This window comes from Diaporthe citri (genome assembly GCF_014595645.1).
Source record: "Diaporthe citri strain NFHF-8-4 chromosome Unknown scaffold_3, whole genome shotgun sequence".
NCBI lineage: Eukaryota > Fungi > Ascomycota > Sordariomycetes > Diaporthales > Diaporthaceae > Diaporthe > Diaporthe citri.
In genome coordinates this window covers 2,065,226-2,078,269 of record NW_025064848.1, presented here as the reverse complement: position 1 = coordinate 2,078,269, position 13,044 = coordinate 2,065,226, and the positions used below count along the sequence as shown (strand labels likewise).

Sequence of the window (13,044 nt, the reverse complement as noted above, 5' to 3'; positions counted from 1 at the left end):
CTGCCCTTTCTGGGTCCCCGCCCCCCTCTCTCGCTGCCATATTTCTGAAGCACCCAGTCCCTGTCGGCCCCTAGCCCAGACTCGGAGGCGAGAGAAGGCCTTCCTTTCTCTCTCTATTGCCCTGCCCCCTTTTATTATTATCTGCCGTTATCTCCCTCTCTGCGCCATCTTCTCGGTCTTGTTCCTCATCCTGCTATCCTGCTAAGCCCGCTGCCTCGCCCCGTTCCAATTTGCGTCCTCCTCTCGTCTCCTGATCCGAGCTTCCAGGCTCGCCATCCACCCGCCGACCCAGCCAAGCGCCCAAGATTGCGACGCCCGGATTCCTACGACGAGCGGCATTTCTTGAAACCCGTACTTCGACACACAGCATTCATCAGCAACAGAGCACAAAAGAGCACAAAAGAGCACTTACCTTCCTCACAGGCCAGCCGGCCGCCCCCCGGAGCCGACTGTTTACTTTCCGCCCCCGGTGCACCTGCGTTACTTTTGTGCAGGTGGACGTCCGTTGTCAACAATACCAATACCATCCCAGTGATTCCACCCGTCTTTCTCCATTGATCCTTTCCAACTGCCCGGCAGCCAGCCACCAGCGACAGTGACAGTGACGGCCGCAGTGATTGCGACAGCGACACTCTTGCAAAGGCAGACGCGTGCTTGTCTGCCCGCCGATCCGCGATCATCGCCATTTCGTTGCCCTACTCACCTCTTGGCCTGACTCAACTTTTCCTGGAACATCCACCTCCTAATGCAGCATTGAAACCGTCATCTCCCTTATGCGACCAGCCCCACAGCGTATTATAGCAACTCCAACTCGCTCCCTGTGCCACCCGCATCCCGTTCCGAGGCACGCACGCACGCAATCCATGCTGCGTACCCGGGCAGCCCATTCTCACCCAAAACCTACAGAGAGCCATCAATGCGTGTTTGTCTGAGCCCTATGCCCTACAACTTCTGGTCCCGATTCTCTTCACAAACCGAACCGCTCCAGCGGGGGGTTGAGAACGCCCACAACCACGACATCTGAGGCGTTCTGCGCTGCTCGTACAGGTACTTTGTACCACGTACCTCGGGCACGCGACTCTACGCACCCCCCATGACACCCACCCAGATTGTCACCACCAAAATGTCCGACCACGATGACAACCACATCATCGACCACAATGGCGGTCTCGTAGCCGCCCTGCGTTCCGTGTGGTTCTACTACATAGCGTGCACACCATGCAGGAAAGTCGGCCACCGTCGCGAGACCCGCAAAGAGGCCAAGCGAGAAAGGGGCCTGAAAGCGCGCTTGGAGATGGAACAGCCCGGACTCTACAGACACCCGAACCCGGAAAACACGAATGAGTACTGGATGGAGGACATCAGGATGGGGCCCAGCCTGCCAAAAAGAGGCCCGAACAGCAAGAACCAGAGCCAAGGAAAGATTATCAGCGCCGGGCCCGCGGCTGCGACGGTGGACGGATCCCAGTTGGAGCGAGGGCTCACCAACGGCAGCAATGCGGCGTTTCCAAGCAACGAGACTGCCGGAAGCCCTACCGTGGTTGCTGCGGACGACCTCGAGGCGCGGACAACCCTGTCCATGTCGGTGGCGGACTCGACAGATCTGGAATGGAACCACAAGAGATACCAGAGAGAGGACGAGGAGCTGTGGGGCCACCAGATGTACAACCGGGCCGGCCAGCGACTTCGCGAGGTCATAACAAAGGGTCGTGATACGGCAGGCAGGTTGTTTGATACCAGGACAGGCCGAGAACGCGAGATTACCGAGGAGGAGCGACAACAGTTCTACGGCGAGTACTACGGCGCACCGAGGAATCCGCCCGTCAATGATTACCACCCACCTGTCGTCAGCAGCAGGCCCGCGCAGAAGGGAGAGTTCCAATGGATGCTGCAGCCCCCTCCTCCAGCCAAGGTCATGGAGGGCAAGGTGCCCGTGAGCAGGAGCGGGTCCAAGACAAGCGTGAACAGCCGCAAGACGCAGGCTTCGCTTGCCAGCAAGGAGGAGCTCGGCCTCGGGCGCCTGGTCGGAGAGAAGCTCGTCAAGGATAAGATCCGCAAGGGAGAGAAACCCTCCGAGGCAGAGCTGACCGTCATCACCGGACCAAGGCCTAACAGCCGTAGGACAAAGACGGCCTCTACGATGAGCAGCATTCCGAGCGAACGCTCCACCAGGAGCCGCAGCAACACCACAGGATCTGAGTCTTCCGACACGATATACGAGCGCAGGAGGAAGAGGAGACTAGCGAAGCAGAAGGCCGCAGAGGAGGCTGGCTCAGAGGCTGACGATGAGACCGACACCGAGGACCAAGCCCGGCCCGAACGACGCGCCTCTCAGAGGCCTAAGCTGCAGACTATCGCCAGCTCTGACCTGGCTAGCAAGAAGTCTGGCAACACCGAGAACTTGTGCCCATCCAAACTGGCCCCTATGAGCGAGCCGGCTTTGTCCCCGAGCCCAATGTCTAAGAGCCCATTGAACGACATCACCAACACCGCCAACCAATCTCCCGCGCCTGTCTCACCCGCGGCAGAAACCATACCCGACGGCAAGCCCGCCACCGCATCGGCCGACAGTGGACTCGCAATGGCTTAGGCGCCTGGTTGCACAGTTTCGTGACGTATTTACCTGCATTATGGTGTTTTGGCCCTTTGAAATTTTGTCGTCTTCTTTATTCGCTTCCGTTGTGCATATTTGAACCCCCTTCCTGCAGTCGCTGGAGGTCGGGCTCTCTTTTTTCCTGCATCGTTTTACTGCATGGCTGGTACTGCATGGCAAGGCTGTTTTACATCAGATTGCAAGGCGTCGTGGGGCATGTGTCTTTCCGAGGGAGAAGCAGGCTACACGGGGCTTGGAGCTATAGCCCAGAAATTAGAATTAGCTCGAGGATCGGAAGAGGGATTGGCAAGAGAAACTATGACCTGAAGTGGCCATGAAAACGGAGAAGAACGAGAGTGGATGCTAGAGAGGGGGAGTGGAAGAAAGAAAGAGAGAAAACCTGCAGCAATATGAAGTTTTCCTCGAACTGCATTAATATCAATATTCGCGTCTGTCTTGAGTGATCATTTCTGGGGATAGGACGATCATTGACTTTCCCGTGGCCGATTCGCGTATTCGGCCGATACAGTCCCCAAAGTCTATGTCATGTGGGACGCTTGCACTTTACTCCAGATGGGGTAGATCTAAGTACGAGATCTAGAAGATTGTGATCGCGATGCTGTGATTTCATTGTCCGGGTATCGAACGTGACATTTTCCTTCCCGCCCGACCTGTCGGAGCCGAATTGTAGTCTTTCCCCGCTTTACCTTAAACGCCTATGATGCTCCCTCATGACTGTCAAACAAAATAATACCCATGATCCCGGGCGGCCATTATCACAGGTGCAAGCCTCCATCCTCGTCATCGTTGTCTTCGGCAAGCCGCTCCTCTAGCCTGCGACGGAGCTCCTCATCCGTCAGCCTCCCGCCGCCGCGGCCGTTTGTCTGTCGCGGCGCGGCGCTGCTTCCCTGCCTGTTCGGTATAGCGTCCATGTGTATCTCGCCGTTCCTGATGACGCCCGTCTGGAACGTGCCGTCCTCCCAGGGGTTACCCCTCGACGGCGCCGCGCCGTTCGCGCCCGATCCCGCACCGTCCTCAGCATGGCCATTCACGCCATTCGCAAGCGGCGCCGCCGATGACGCCGCGGGCACCTCAGACGTAGTAGGAGCGGGGGTAGGGGCAGCGACACCGGGCTCGTCGTCCTCGAGCTCGTCCTTGGCCTCGAACTCGCGCCAGCTGAGCCCGCGGGCCTCGACCTCCGCGCGGACGAGCTCGACGCGGACGCGCATGCGCGCGATGACGGCCTCGTTCTCGCGGATCGCGTCGGCGCAGTCGGCGTCCGGCTCGCCGGGGACCCCGCCGGGCGCGGCGACGGTCCCCTCGGCGAAGGGCCGCAGCTGCGCGTTCGAGTGCGCCAGGTGCGCTAGGCTGTTGCGGATCTCGAGGACTTTTAGGTGGAGCGAGGCCGCCGAGAGGTCCTTGAGCGCCGCGGCGAAGCGGGCTGGTGTTATGGGCGCCGTTATGTCCTGGGGCTGCGATGGGGTTGCCATGTTGCCTTTTGTTTTGCAGTTCTCGTTTGCTCGGGGTTGGCTCGATTCGTCCGCGGGGGGGGGGGGGGGGGTTCGGTTCGGGGCTGGCTTGGCCGAGGATGGAGGTGGTTGGTGGGCAGTAACCTGTCTCTCTCTGGTAGGTCGCGGTAGGGGAGGATGCAGATATCTTCGTGCAAGAATAGTAGAACTTGCAGGATGGTAGTTGGTAGATGGTGACTGTATTCTGCAAGGCAACCCGACTTTGAAATGGCGGGGTGTTTGCCTCGGTGTAAGCTCAGACCCCATTATCTACGCAGTTATTCGAGCCTAAGCTACCTCCTGGGTACCCAGGTACCCTCAATGCTACCCACCACACCAATCCTTACCCCTGTCGCTCTCTTCCCATCTCGGACCCGAATCCTTGCAAGAAAATGCATCTGACCCGCTACGAATCGGGGGTCTTGTCAAATTTGTTGAAATCCGTGACTTGGACGACGCGCCGACGATATTCTTGCAGCACCCTCAGCCTCACCACACGACTCTATCACCAGAATGGCCAAGTTGGAGAATATTGCGGAGCCCCATGAGGTTTACCCGACCATTCTGGTCTTGGATTTTGGGTAAGGAACTCGATCCACACAGCCCGGGCGCCAGAGACCAAGTTACTAAACCGAGTTGAAAACATCAGGAGCCAACATACCCACCTGTAAGTCCAATCCCGAAGTATCTTTGATCTGGAATCAGAGACCGATTCCGGTCGATACGTCACCGTGCTGATCAGATTGTTTCCAGGATCATCCGCCGTCTCCGGGAGCTCAACGTCTACTCCGAATTGCTCCCTTGCACCACGAGACTTTCTGAGCTCAGATTCAAACCTGCTGGTCTAGTCCTCAGCGGAGGACCCTACTCCGTCTACGATGTCGATGCGCCACACGTCGATCCTGCCTACCTACACCTCGGTATTCCAATCCTGGGGATATGCTACGGCCTTTCAGAGCTCGCCTACCGAATGGATCGCACCAATGTCGTGGCCGGAGTCCAGGGAGAGTATGCCTTAGCCGAGGTGACGGCGAAGATCGTCAACGCCCGGTTCGACCGCCTCTTCCACGGCATCGAGGGCCCCATGAAAGCATGGATGTCTCATGGTGACAGGCTGGCCAGGCTCCCTGAAGGCTTCCACACAATAGCGACCTCCGAGAACTCCGAGCCCGCCGCCATTGCGCACGATACCCACCCGATATACGGCGTCCAATTCCACCCAGAGGTTCCCCACACGCCAAAGGGTGCCCAGCTGCTGAGGAATTTCGCGGTGGATATATGTGGCGTCAACGCTGGCCGGATGACGGGCAACTTCGTGGAGCAAGAGACGGGCCGGAAACGCAAGACAGTCAAATCTTCCAGTCGGACCCTGGGGGCCGTCAGCGGCGGGGTGGATTCGACGGTCGCTGCGAGGCTCGGCCACAGGTTCGCTGCGGTGTTGGTGGACCACGGGTACCTGCGGCACGATGAGCGGGAGCAAGTTGAGAAGGACCTGAACGTAGGTGCTCATCAGGATTGGTCGGTATACGAGGCTGCAGCGATCTTACTCACACTCCGCAGGAGCACCTCGGGATTAACCTGAGGGGTTTGGTTGCGTTCGATGAGTTTTACGCTGGTCTCGAGGGAGGGTTGAATTCGCGGATGGGGAGGAGGTTTGGCGGTGGTACTCTGATTGGTGCTGTCTGAGGCGGAGATCATTTTTTGGCTGAGCGCCCTGTGACGGGCGGCCAAAGCCTGATTCTTTTCGCAGGTCGAAGGGCGACAAGGAAAATGAGTCGGATCTGAGTCGCTTCGCTCAGAGAAACCATCCGCCGTCTCGTTTCGCCAACTTCAAAGGCGGACGGCAAGATCGAATAGCTTCTGTCAGGGATATTGTAAGTTGATCCAGTCTTAATACAGGACGCTGGTCGATACTAATCCCTTCCAGCTTGCCCGACATCTTGGAATAATTCTCTTCCATGGCCGAGCCAGACATCCAAGACCCGCCATGAGGGCGTGGTCTCCCTGCACATATGACTGAGAGCCACAGGGCTGAGGCTCCTGAAGTCTCATCGCAAACTGCAAGGACGAGCCTGGGAGACAAGTTGACAGCCGGGCACCGCTGAGACGGTCGTGATGCGTCACTCACATCTTGTCAGGGCTTGGGGATCGCCATCCGCACACGATCGAGACGAGGCCCGGGCGTGTCGAGATGGCCCACCCAGGCCGATCACATCCTCCCCAGAATGATTCGAGGGCCTAGTCCGAACAAAGGCATGTGTGGCGCTTACAACGCCCTGGGCCATCATGCATCGTGGGCGATAATGCAGCGCGCGAGAGCACAGCTGGCATGTGCCGCGAAGATGACGGGTTTTGAGGCGGCAGATCCTGCCCAATCTTCTCTGTGCTCCTGGCCGTGTGCTCAATGCACACCGTAGGCTTGGTCCATGTGATATACCGAGCCTGTTGTGACCAGGCTTGCACATAGCATCAATTGAATCAGGACACTTGGGTTGGACAAGAGCGACGTGAGGTCGATTTCATGACCGGATATATCAGAAGCCATAGTAGGACTGAAACATCTTGAAGAGCTTATGAGTGATGTTTGAAGTGAAAATAAGAGAGATGACCCGCGGGCTCAATAAGGTTCCGCATGATCAAACGAGTTACTGATGGGTTCAGCTCCAGGGGAACTTGTTCTAAGAGGTATGGAGGGAAGGTGACCCAAGACCACATGTGTAAGGTGCCAAAGCTGGATTAGGTCATCCTTCCCCTCCATCACCATATCCGCCCAGCCACCCTAGCACGTGAGAAGTTGGACCAGTACACGCTCATATTCACAAAATGGTCACCAGCAACCCGTCAGCATAGGCATCAATTGACTATACATATTAAGCTCGTGACTGATTACTGTGTCACGATGACAATCATAGATCCGAGCGACGCACACTTGCTTCGCTGCTGGAGACACCAAGATTGTAAGGGCTGCTTGCATGAGGATCGATGTAGCTGGTGCCCATTTGTAGGTCAAACTCATCTTCTACATCGTGCCCCCACCACTGACACAATCAAGTCGTGGTCGTGCGTGCCAAACAATCATACCATCCAAGCATTGGCGCCAGCCTATGATGAGAACGTGTGCCCCCACTGGGCGGAGCGATGGGAGGTCCGGACACGCCCGTTAGGGTGTCAGGTCTCAACCATCACCAGCTTGACCTCGATCATCTCAATCGCCTCGACACTGGTCGTTCTATCTATGATTCTTCTCATTGCATGGGCCATTATCAAGCTGCGCAGACACCACAAACAGGCACACCAGGGGTGGTGGAGGTTCTGGAAGCGCGGCTGGGGTTCATGGAAGGCTCGCGCGGAATCTCAGCCTGGAAGCGTTGGCGATACTCCTGAAGAACATGATCCCCTACTGAGACGATGATGCGCCAAGGTCAGGCAACATGTCCGGTGGACGAATGGTCGGCCCCAGTTCTCATCCAGAGCTGACAGGCGGAATGATCGCGACCTCGTCGCCCTCCTGAATCACCGGCTCGTCGGCGCCACCCTCATTGCTATCCTCAGGGACGTCGACGTAGTTCAAGTTGATGGTCACCAGGGAGGACTCGAGCACCTTGGGCTTGATGCCGGCGTACCGCTCCTCGAGCGTCGCGAACAGCTTCCGCAGAGGCAGTGGCGCGGGCAGCGCCTCGTACTGCTTTCCGGTGAAGGTGCTGGCACTTGCAAAGTAGAGCAGGTTGAAGTGCCCGCTCGGGGGCTTCGGTGCTGCAGACATGACTGTTTCTACCTGAACGCATTGGACTTGGTCAGCAACGAGTTTTTTGCACTGGATTGAGCCGAGCATCAGAGGAATGGTGTTTGGGTTGTCAGAGATCTTGGTAGTTATGAGAACATCACAAAATGTCAGGTAATACATGCTTATTATGATCATCATTTAACCGGTTGAAGAAAGAAATGCACGGGGGACTTACGTTTTGTTTGGGTCTGTTGGTTGTTGAAGGTGGCTGGAATCGGCCGGATACACAACGGCCAGGAAATTTTCGAGGGTTTTGTAGCTGATGGAAGGTGGGTCCCCGCCATCCACCCACTAGGCCTGCCAGCAGTGGACGCTCAAGGGGGGGCAGGCAGTAGCGCGTTTAATGCGCACCTCAGTGCCGCGTTCCACCCAACAGCAATCAGGGCGGTGGAAACTCGCGGCGGGCCAGCTTTCCAACACCGCATTACAAAGGTCCTCAAAACGAGCGTCCCCAAACAAGACTGCTTTCGAAGTCATACTAGCACCGAAATTCATCTCGATGAGGCTTTCGCCGCTCCCAACCGCTCGAGATGTCCCTGAATAGGAAATACGCGGCGTTGCCCGACCTTGTGAGCCCGGCCTCGGCCTCCCTCTTCCCAGGCACCACCAGCTAATGAAGCTACCAGGACTCTGCGCCAGACATCTACGAGACACCAGAGCTCACAGACGACACTTCCACAGTCCCTGTACGTATGGTTAAAACCCCTTTCTCCTCCCTGTTCGCAGGCTAAGTCATGGTTGTAGACAACACTACGGTCCTCCTCAGATAACGAATTCGATGATGACGAGGCGGACGGCCCCGGGATCTCGCGGTCCAAACTGCGCATAGACCAAGCCCGGTCACGGTTCATGCCCTCTCAAGTGGACGCGAAAGAGGTAGACTTCTCAGACCGCGTCAATGGAAAGAGAAAGTCCTACAAGGCCTCCAGTCGCCGGCACAGAATACTAGAGGACGGTGCTGAGGAATTGGGAGATCTGAGCGACGAAGACGAGGGCGAGAGCTTGGCTCGGAAATTGGCGAGGCTGAAGCGCGAGATCGAGGAGGCCAAGGAGGAATATGGCAGACAGAAGTCGCAGAACGACGCAGCTGGCACGAAACCTGAGGATGGAGAGGGCAGCCAGGAAGAGGAGTTGGCGTCTCTCAGCCAAGTATTGGACGAGATTTCGAGGCACCCAGAGGATCTGGCGCAAGGTCCCGGTTTTCGACCCGTAAGACTTGGCCCATTGCCTGCCCGGGAGCCCAAGCAAGACGATATTCAGGGTGAGCCTGCGGGTGGAGATTCAGCCACCTACACCGTCACATACGCGCCGACTTACGAGCAGACGCACGCACTCGCTAAGGCTGCAGACTTTGATGGACGCCTTGCGCTTCTAGAGAAAGCCATTGGCATCGGGTCCTCAGCCCTCCCAGAGCTGGACTCGAGCGGCTTACCGAGGGCAATTGTGCCGACACTAGAAAAACTACAGAAGCAGGTCTCCACACTGTCGGAGGCGTCGTCATCTTCACTAGATACTATTAGTCGCAAGGTACGACAGTTGACGCAGGAGGCCGAGCAGCTTGAGAAGTCCCGGAAGCAGGCAAAGCAGGCCAAAGAGGCGCTCGCTTCGACCGGCACTGGCTCATCATCCCCAAGCACCCCGGACTCGGAGGACTCTGAGCAGACGACCAAGATCAACGCCCTCTACAGCACGCTGCCGACCATCGAGAGCCTGACGCCCCTCCTGCCGCCTTTACTGGATCGGCTGAGGTCGCTGAGGGAAATCCACGCCGATGCGGCCACGGCAGGCGAGACACTGGAGCGCATCGAAAAGAGGCAGGCGGACATGGCTTCTGATATCAAGCAGTGGAGAGGGGGCCTGGAGAAGATCGAGACGGCCATGTCAGAGGGCGAGTCGTCTATGGGAAACAACATGAAGGTTGTCGATGGCTGGGTGAAGGACCTGGAGGCAAAGATGGCGAAGTTATCATGAGCCTGCCGTTCTGCTCCTGGGCCTGATTGATAATTGACGTTGAAGTGATGATACCCGTGATAGTTCTGCAAAAAATCGGAAGACATTGAGGAAAAGAATATTTGGACGAATCTATGCACCTTTGCAGAGAAAATTGCGTTCAACGAGGATTGGTCTAATCTGCCTGCGTATGTGGTGTTGCCTTTTCTAGGAGATCCTCCATAACTCGACTCCCGAGGAAGGTGCTGCTTGCGGTAGAGAAGGACAGTATCTCTGGGCCGTGCACAGACCTTCCTAGACTGTGTTTGAACCTCGGGAGAGTGTTACTAATCTCGACACGGGAACGGACGCGTCTGGATGCACGTGTGCGAGCCTGCGAACGCTCACTTAATTATCGGTGCTGCATGAGCTGGATGGGAACAGGTGTGAGGGCATAACAAATGCAGCGAGTGATTTTGCAAGACGGAACTTGTCTTTTCACTCAGTGTCGGCCACAGAGCCTGTTCTCGCGATAAAAGAGCACACTTACCCACGAAACCTCGAGTCCACATCACTACCCAAGGTGGCCGGCCCTACCTCAAACTTGGGGTTTTCAGCTTGTCAATCAACTCTGACAACACACCTGCAGGCCGCATCTAGGTCATGGCAACTGGTCTTACATAGCAGGTCTATCGTGGGATCAAGTAATCATGCCCCCGATCCAGCTGGCACGGAATGCAGAACCACTGCTGACTATTGTCAATGGCAAGCCACGAAAGAAAGCCGTCAAACCAATGGAGGAACCAGAAGATGTGACGGCACCGCCAATTGACACCGATGGAAACGACACTGATGAGCCAGATTTCGGCGATCCTCACTATGACTCAACAGATGACGAGCCAACGAGAGGTGACATCAGCAGGTCTGACTTCAAGCCGGTATCGATCTCACAAAAGCCAGGAACTGTGTCTGGTCGAGGAGGAACAACTCTTACTATTCAGGATAACGGGACTCCTCAACGGCGCTCACCTCGGTCAGGCAGGAAGCGAGCAGTGGAAGGAATCGACGATCCGGACGCAGATGAACTTGGTGTCTCATCTCTTAAGAAAAGGGCGAAGACCAACAACTCAACGCGTTCCCCACTCCTCGGCAGCCACATAGGCGATGGATTCCTCGTGGATAGGAAAAGCAGGCCACTAAAGACAGGATACTCAAAGAAAGTAGGCAGGACGACAAAACCCATCAGCACCTCCCGCGAGTCGACGCCCCGCCGGAAATTTGAACGCGTAAAGAGCATGTCAGAATCAGTGAGCCCACAGCAGACGAGAAAGTTCAATGCATTGATTCCAGGATCTGAGGCTTCTTCTCCATCCAAGAGTCCGAGAACCTCGAAAGTATCAAAAGCTACGATTAAGGAAGGAGATTCCTCGAGCCTTTCTGATATTGACTCTGAGGATGTGAAATCCGACCCCCCTCGACCAGACAATGGCCGGGGGCATGACCAGAAGCGGAAGCAGAAACAGAAGAAGGGGAAGGAGACCAAGCGCCAGCCGAAGAATGCGAACAAGAAGTTACGGCAGCTCTCTGCTGATGAGGACGTATCACAGAGACCAGAATTCAAAATGCCGGATGGCTACAACGATTTTGCTTCGGCGACCGAGCTGGCAGGCATCGACATGCCCTTGTACCCAGACACCACGACGGGCAAAAAGGCGAACATGGCGCCAGACAAGGCACCGTGCCCCATGTGCGACGAGCCGGTCGACAAGCAATGGCTCAGCGAGTACTCCAAGGGCCAGCGCATGAGCATCGCGCGGCAGGCCAAGTTCTGCCACCAGCACAAGAAGCGGTCTGCTAGGGAGCTGTGGAAGGTCAAGGGTTACCCGGAGGTGGACTGGGCGCAACTGGAGTCGCGTATCGGAGCGCACCGGCCGTACCTCGAGTCCCTCATCAATGGCGCGGAGTCGCACTTTGGCGAACGGCTGCGCGAGAAGATCAGGACGGGCAAGAACCGCACCCTCTTCACGACGGACGACTACCCCGTCCCCGGGTACTACGGCCTGCGTGGCATGAGCGCCATGACAGAGAGTATTGTCGATGCCTTCTCGTCGCTGCTGCGCGAGAGAGCACCGCACGACAGGCTCATCTCCGCGCGCGGCCACACAGGCTATGTTCAGTCCGTGCTGGTGCCGGAGCTCGGCGTGCGACTGATCAAGGAGGACATGGGCATCACCGATGACGGCGAGGCGCGCGCGGTGATGCGCGAGAGCCGCGCCGTCGGGGTCATACTCAACGACGAGAGGGCGGAGCCGCGGGTGGCTTCCCAAGCACAGGCTCAGGCCGTAGTTAGTGGTGGTGGTGGTCACGAGGATGCCGCGTTGGGGCCAGACAATAATGCAAGTGGCACAGACGGTGGGAGCGACGACGACGACGGCAAGGTGGACCTCAGGATCCAGCGGGTCGACGATAGTGATTCCGATGTGTCTAGTCTCTCGTCGCTGGGCGCTCACGGGCTCAGGGCCACCAGGAAGGGACGGGTCGACGACGGCAACTCAGACTTGGGCGGACTGGACTCGTTGCGCAAGGCAAAGGAGCCCATAGCGCTGGGGAAGGGCGTGATCGACGACAGCGACTCTGACCTGTCGAGTCTCGCATCGCTGGACAAACTCTGATGAGGCAAGCGCACGACTTTCCCTGGGAGACTGGTTGGCTTTTTTCCCCTCCTTCTCGTCTTGTACAGAGCGTGACGGGATCGGCCTGGTGCCAAATGGTCTCCCTCCTCCTCCTAGCAGGAACAGCGTAGCTTGCTATTTCACACGATATACATCTCACTGGCTACATGCAATACGAAGCGCACAAGCGTTGCAGGTCGAACTTCGTGTCACACGTGCGACGGAGTCTACTTTTGGCTGGGCACGAAATGGAGCCGCGCCGGCGTGGTTTGCCAGTGGCAACAGAGTCCTGGCAATTGAGTCTTCCCCCCGAGGTCTCACTTGCCATCACATTTCTTCTTTTTGCCCGAGAGTCGTCCGTGGGGCTCTTGGGAAAGGTCACAAGGGCGCCAAGTCGCACGGGCACGACACATCTTGGGCATGGAGAGTTGGGCTCCTCTTTTTCCCCCGTGGTAGGAGACCGCTCCGCATGTGCCTCTCCTTTCATCTGATCCCTCTGCGGAGGCATTGCTGTTGCCGGCCATGGAACGCGGTTGCACCACCATGGACTACCTTAAT

The 13,044-nt window shown here is 57.1% G+C and overlaps 6 protein-coding genes across 6 annotated transcripts; 4 read left to right on the top strand and 2 right to left on the bottom strand.

Annotated features, from left to right (window-relative positions):
* Window positions 1-1,123: 1,123 nt before the first annotated feature.
* On the top strand, window positions 1,124-2,590 carry INS49_008175 (uncharacterized protein; the record flags this gene model as incomplete). The annotated part of the gene is made up of 1 exon (XM_043168920.1): window positions 1,124-2,590. One exon carries the CDS (start codon window positions 1,124-1,126, stop codon window positions 2,588-2,590), a length of 1,467 nt encoding a protein of 488 aa, XP_043026600.1.
* Window positions 2,591-3,369: 779 nt separating this feature from the next.
* Window positions 3,370-4,083, bottom strand: INS49_008174 (uncharacterized protein; the record flags this gene model as incomplete). Its single annotated transcript, XM_043168919.1, has 1 exon — window positions 3,370-4,083. One exon carries the CDS (start codon window positions 4,081-4,083, stop codon window positions 3,370-3,372), a length of 714 nt encoding a protein of 237 aa, XP_043026599.1.
* A 531-nt stretch (window positions 4,084-4,614) lies between these two features.
* On the top strand, window positions 4,615-5,787 carry INS49_008173 (uncharacterized protein; the record flags this gene model as incomplete). The annotated part of the gene is made up of 4 exons (XM_043168918.1): window positions 4,615-4,682; window positions 4,751-4,768; window positions 4,855-5,599; window positions 5,662-5,787. 4 exons carry the CDS (start codon window positions 4,615-4,617, stop codon window positions 5,785-5,787), a joined length of 957 nt encoding a protein of 318 aa, XP_043026598.1.
* Window positions 5,788-7,564: 1,777 nt separating this feature from the next.
* INS49_008172 (uncharacterized protein) lies at window positions 7,565-7,864 on the bottom strand (the record flags this gene model as incomplete). The annotated part of the gene is made up of 1 exon (XM_043168917.1): window positions 7,565-7,864. The coding sequence occupies one exon, from the start codon at window positions 7,862-7,864 to the stop codon at window positions 7,565-7,567; it is 300 nt and encodes a 99-aa protein (XP_043026597.1).
* A 551-nt stretch (window positions 7,865-8,415) lies between these two features.
* INS49_008171 (uncharacterized protein) lies at window positions 8,416-9,856 on the top strand (the record flags this gene model as incomplete). Its single annotated transcript, XM_043168916.1, has 3 exons — window positions 8,416-8,454; window positions 8,512-8,571; window positions 8,630-9,856. The coding sequence occupies 3 exons, from the start codon at window positions 8,416-8,418 to the stop codon at window positions 9,854-9,856; spliced, it is 1,326 nt and encodes a 441-aa protein (XP_043026596.1).
* Window positions 9,857-10,524: 668 nt separating this feature from the next.
* Window positions 10,525-12,486, top strand: INS49_008170 (uncharacterized protein; the record flags this gene model as incomplete). Its single annotated transcript, XM_043168915.1, has 1 exon — window positions 10,525-12,486. The coding sequence occupies one exon, from the start codon at window positions 10,525-10,527 to the stop codon at window positions 12,484-12,486; it is 1,962 nt and encodes a 653-aa protein (XP_043026595.1).
* Between the last annotated feature and the right edge of the window lie 558 nt (window positions 12,487-13,044).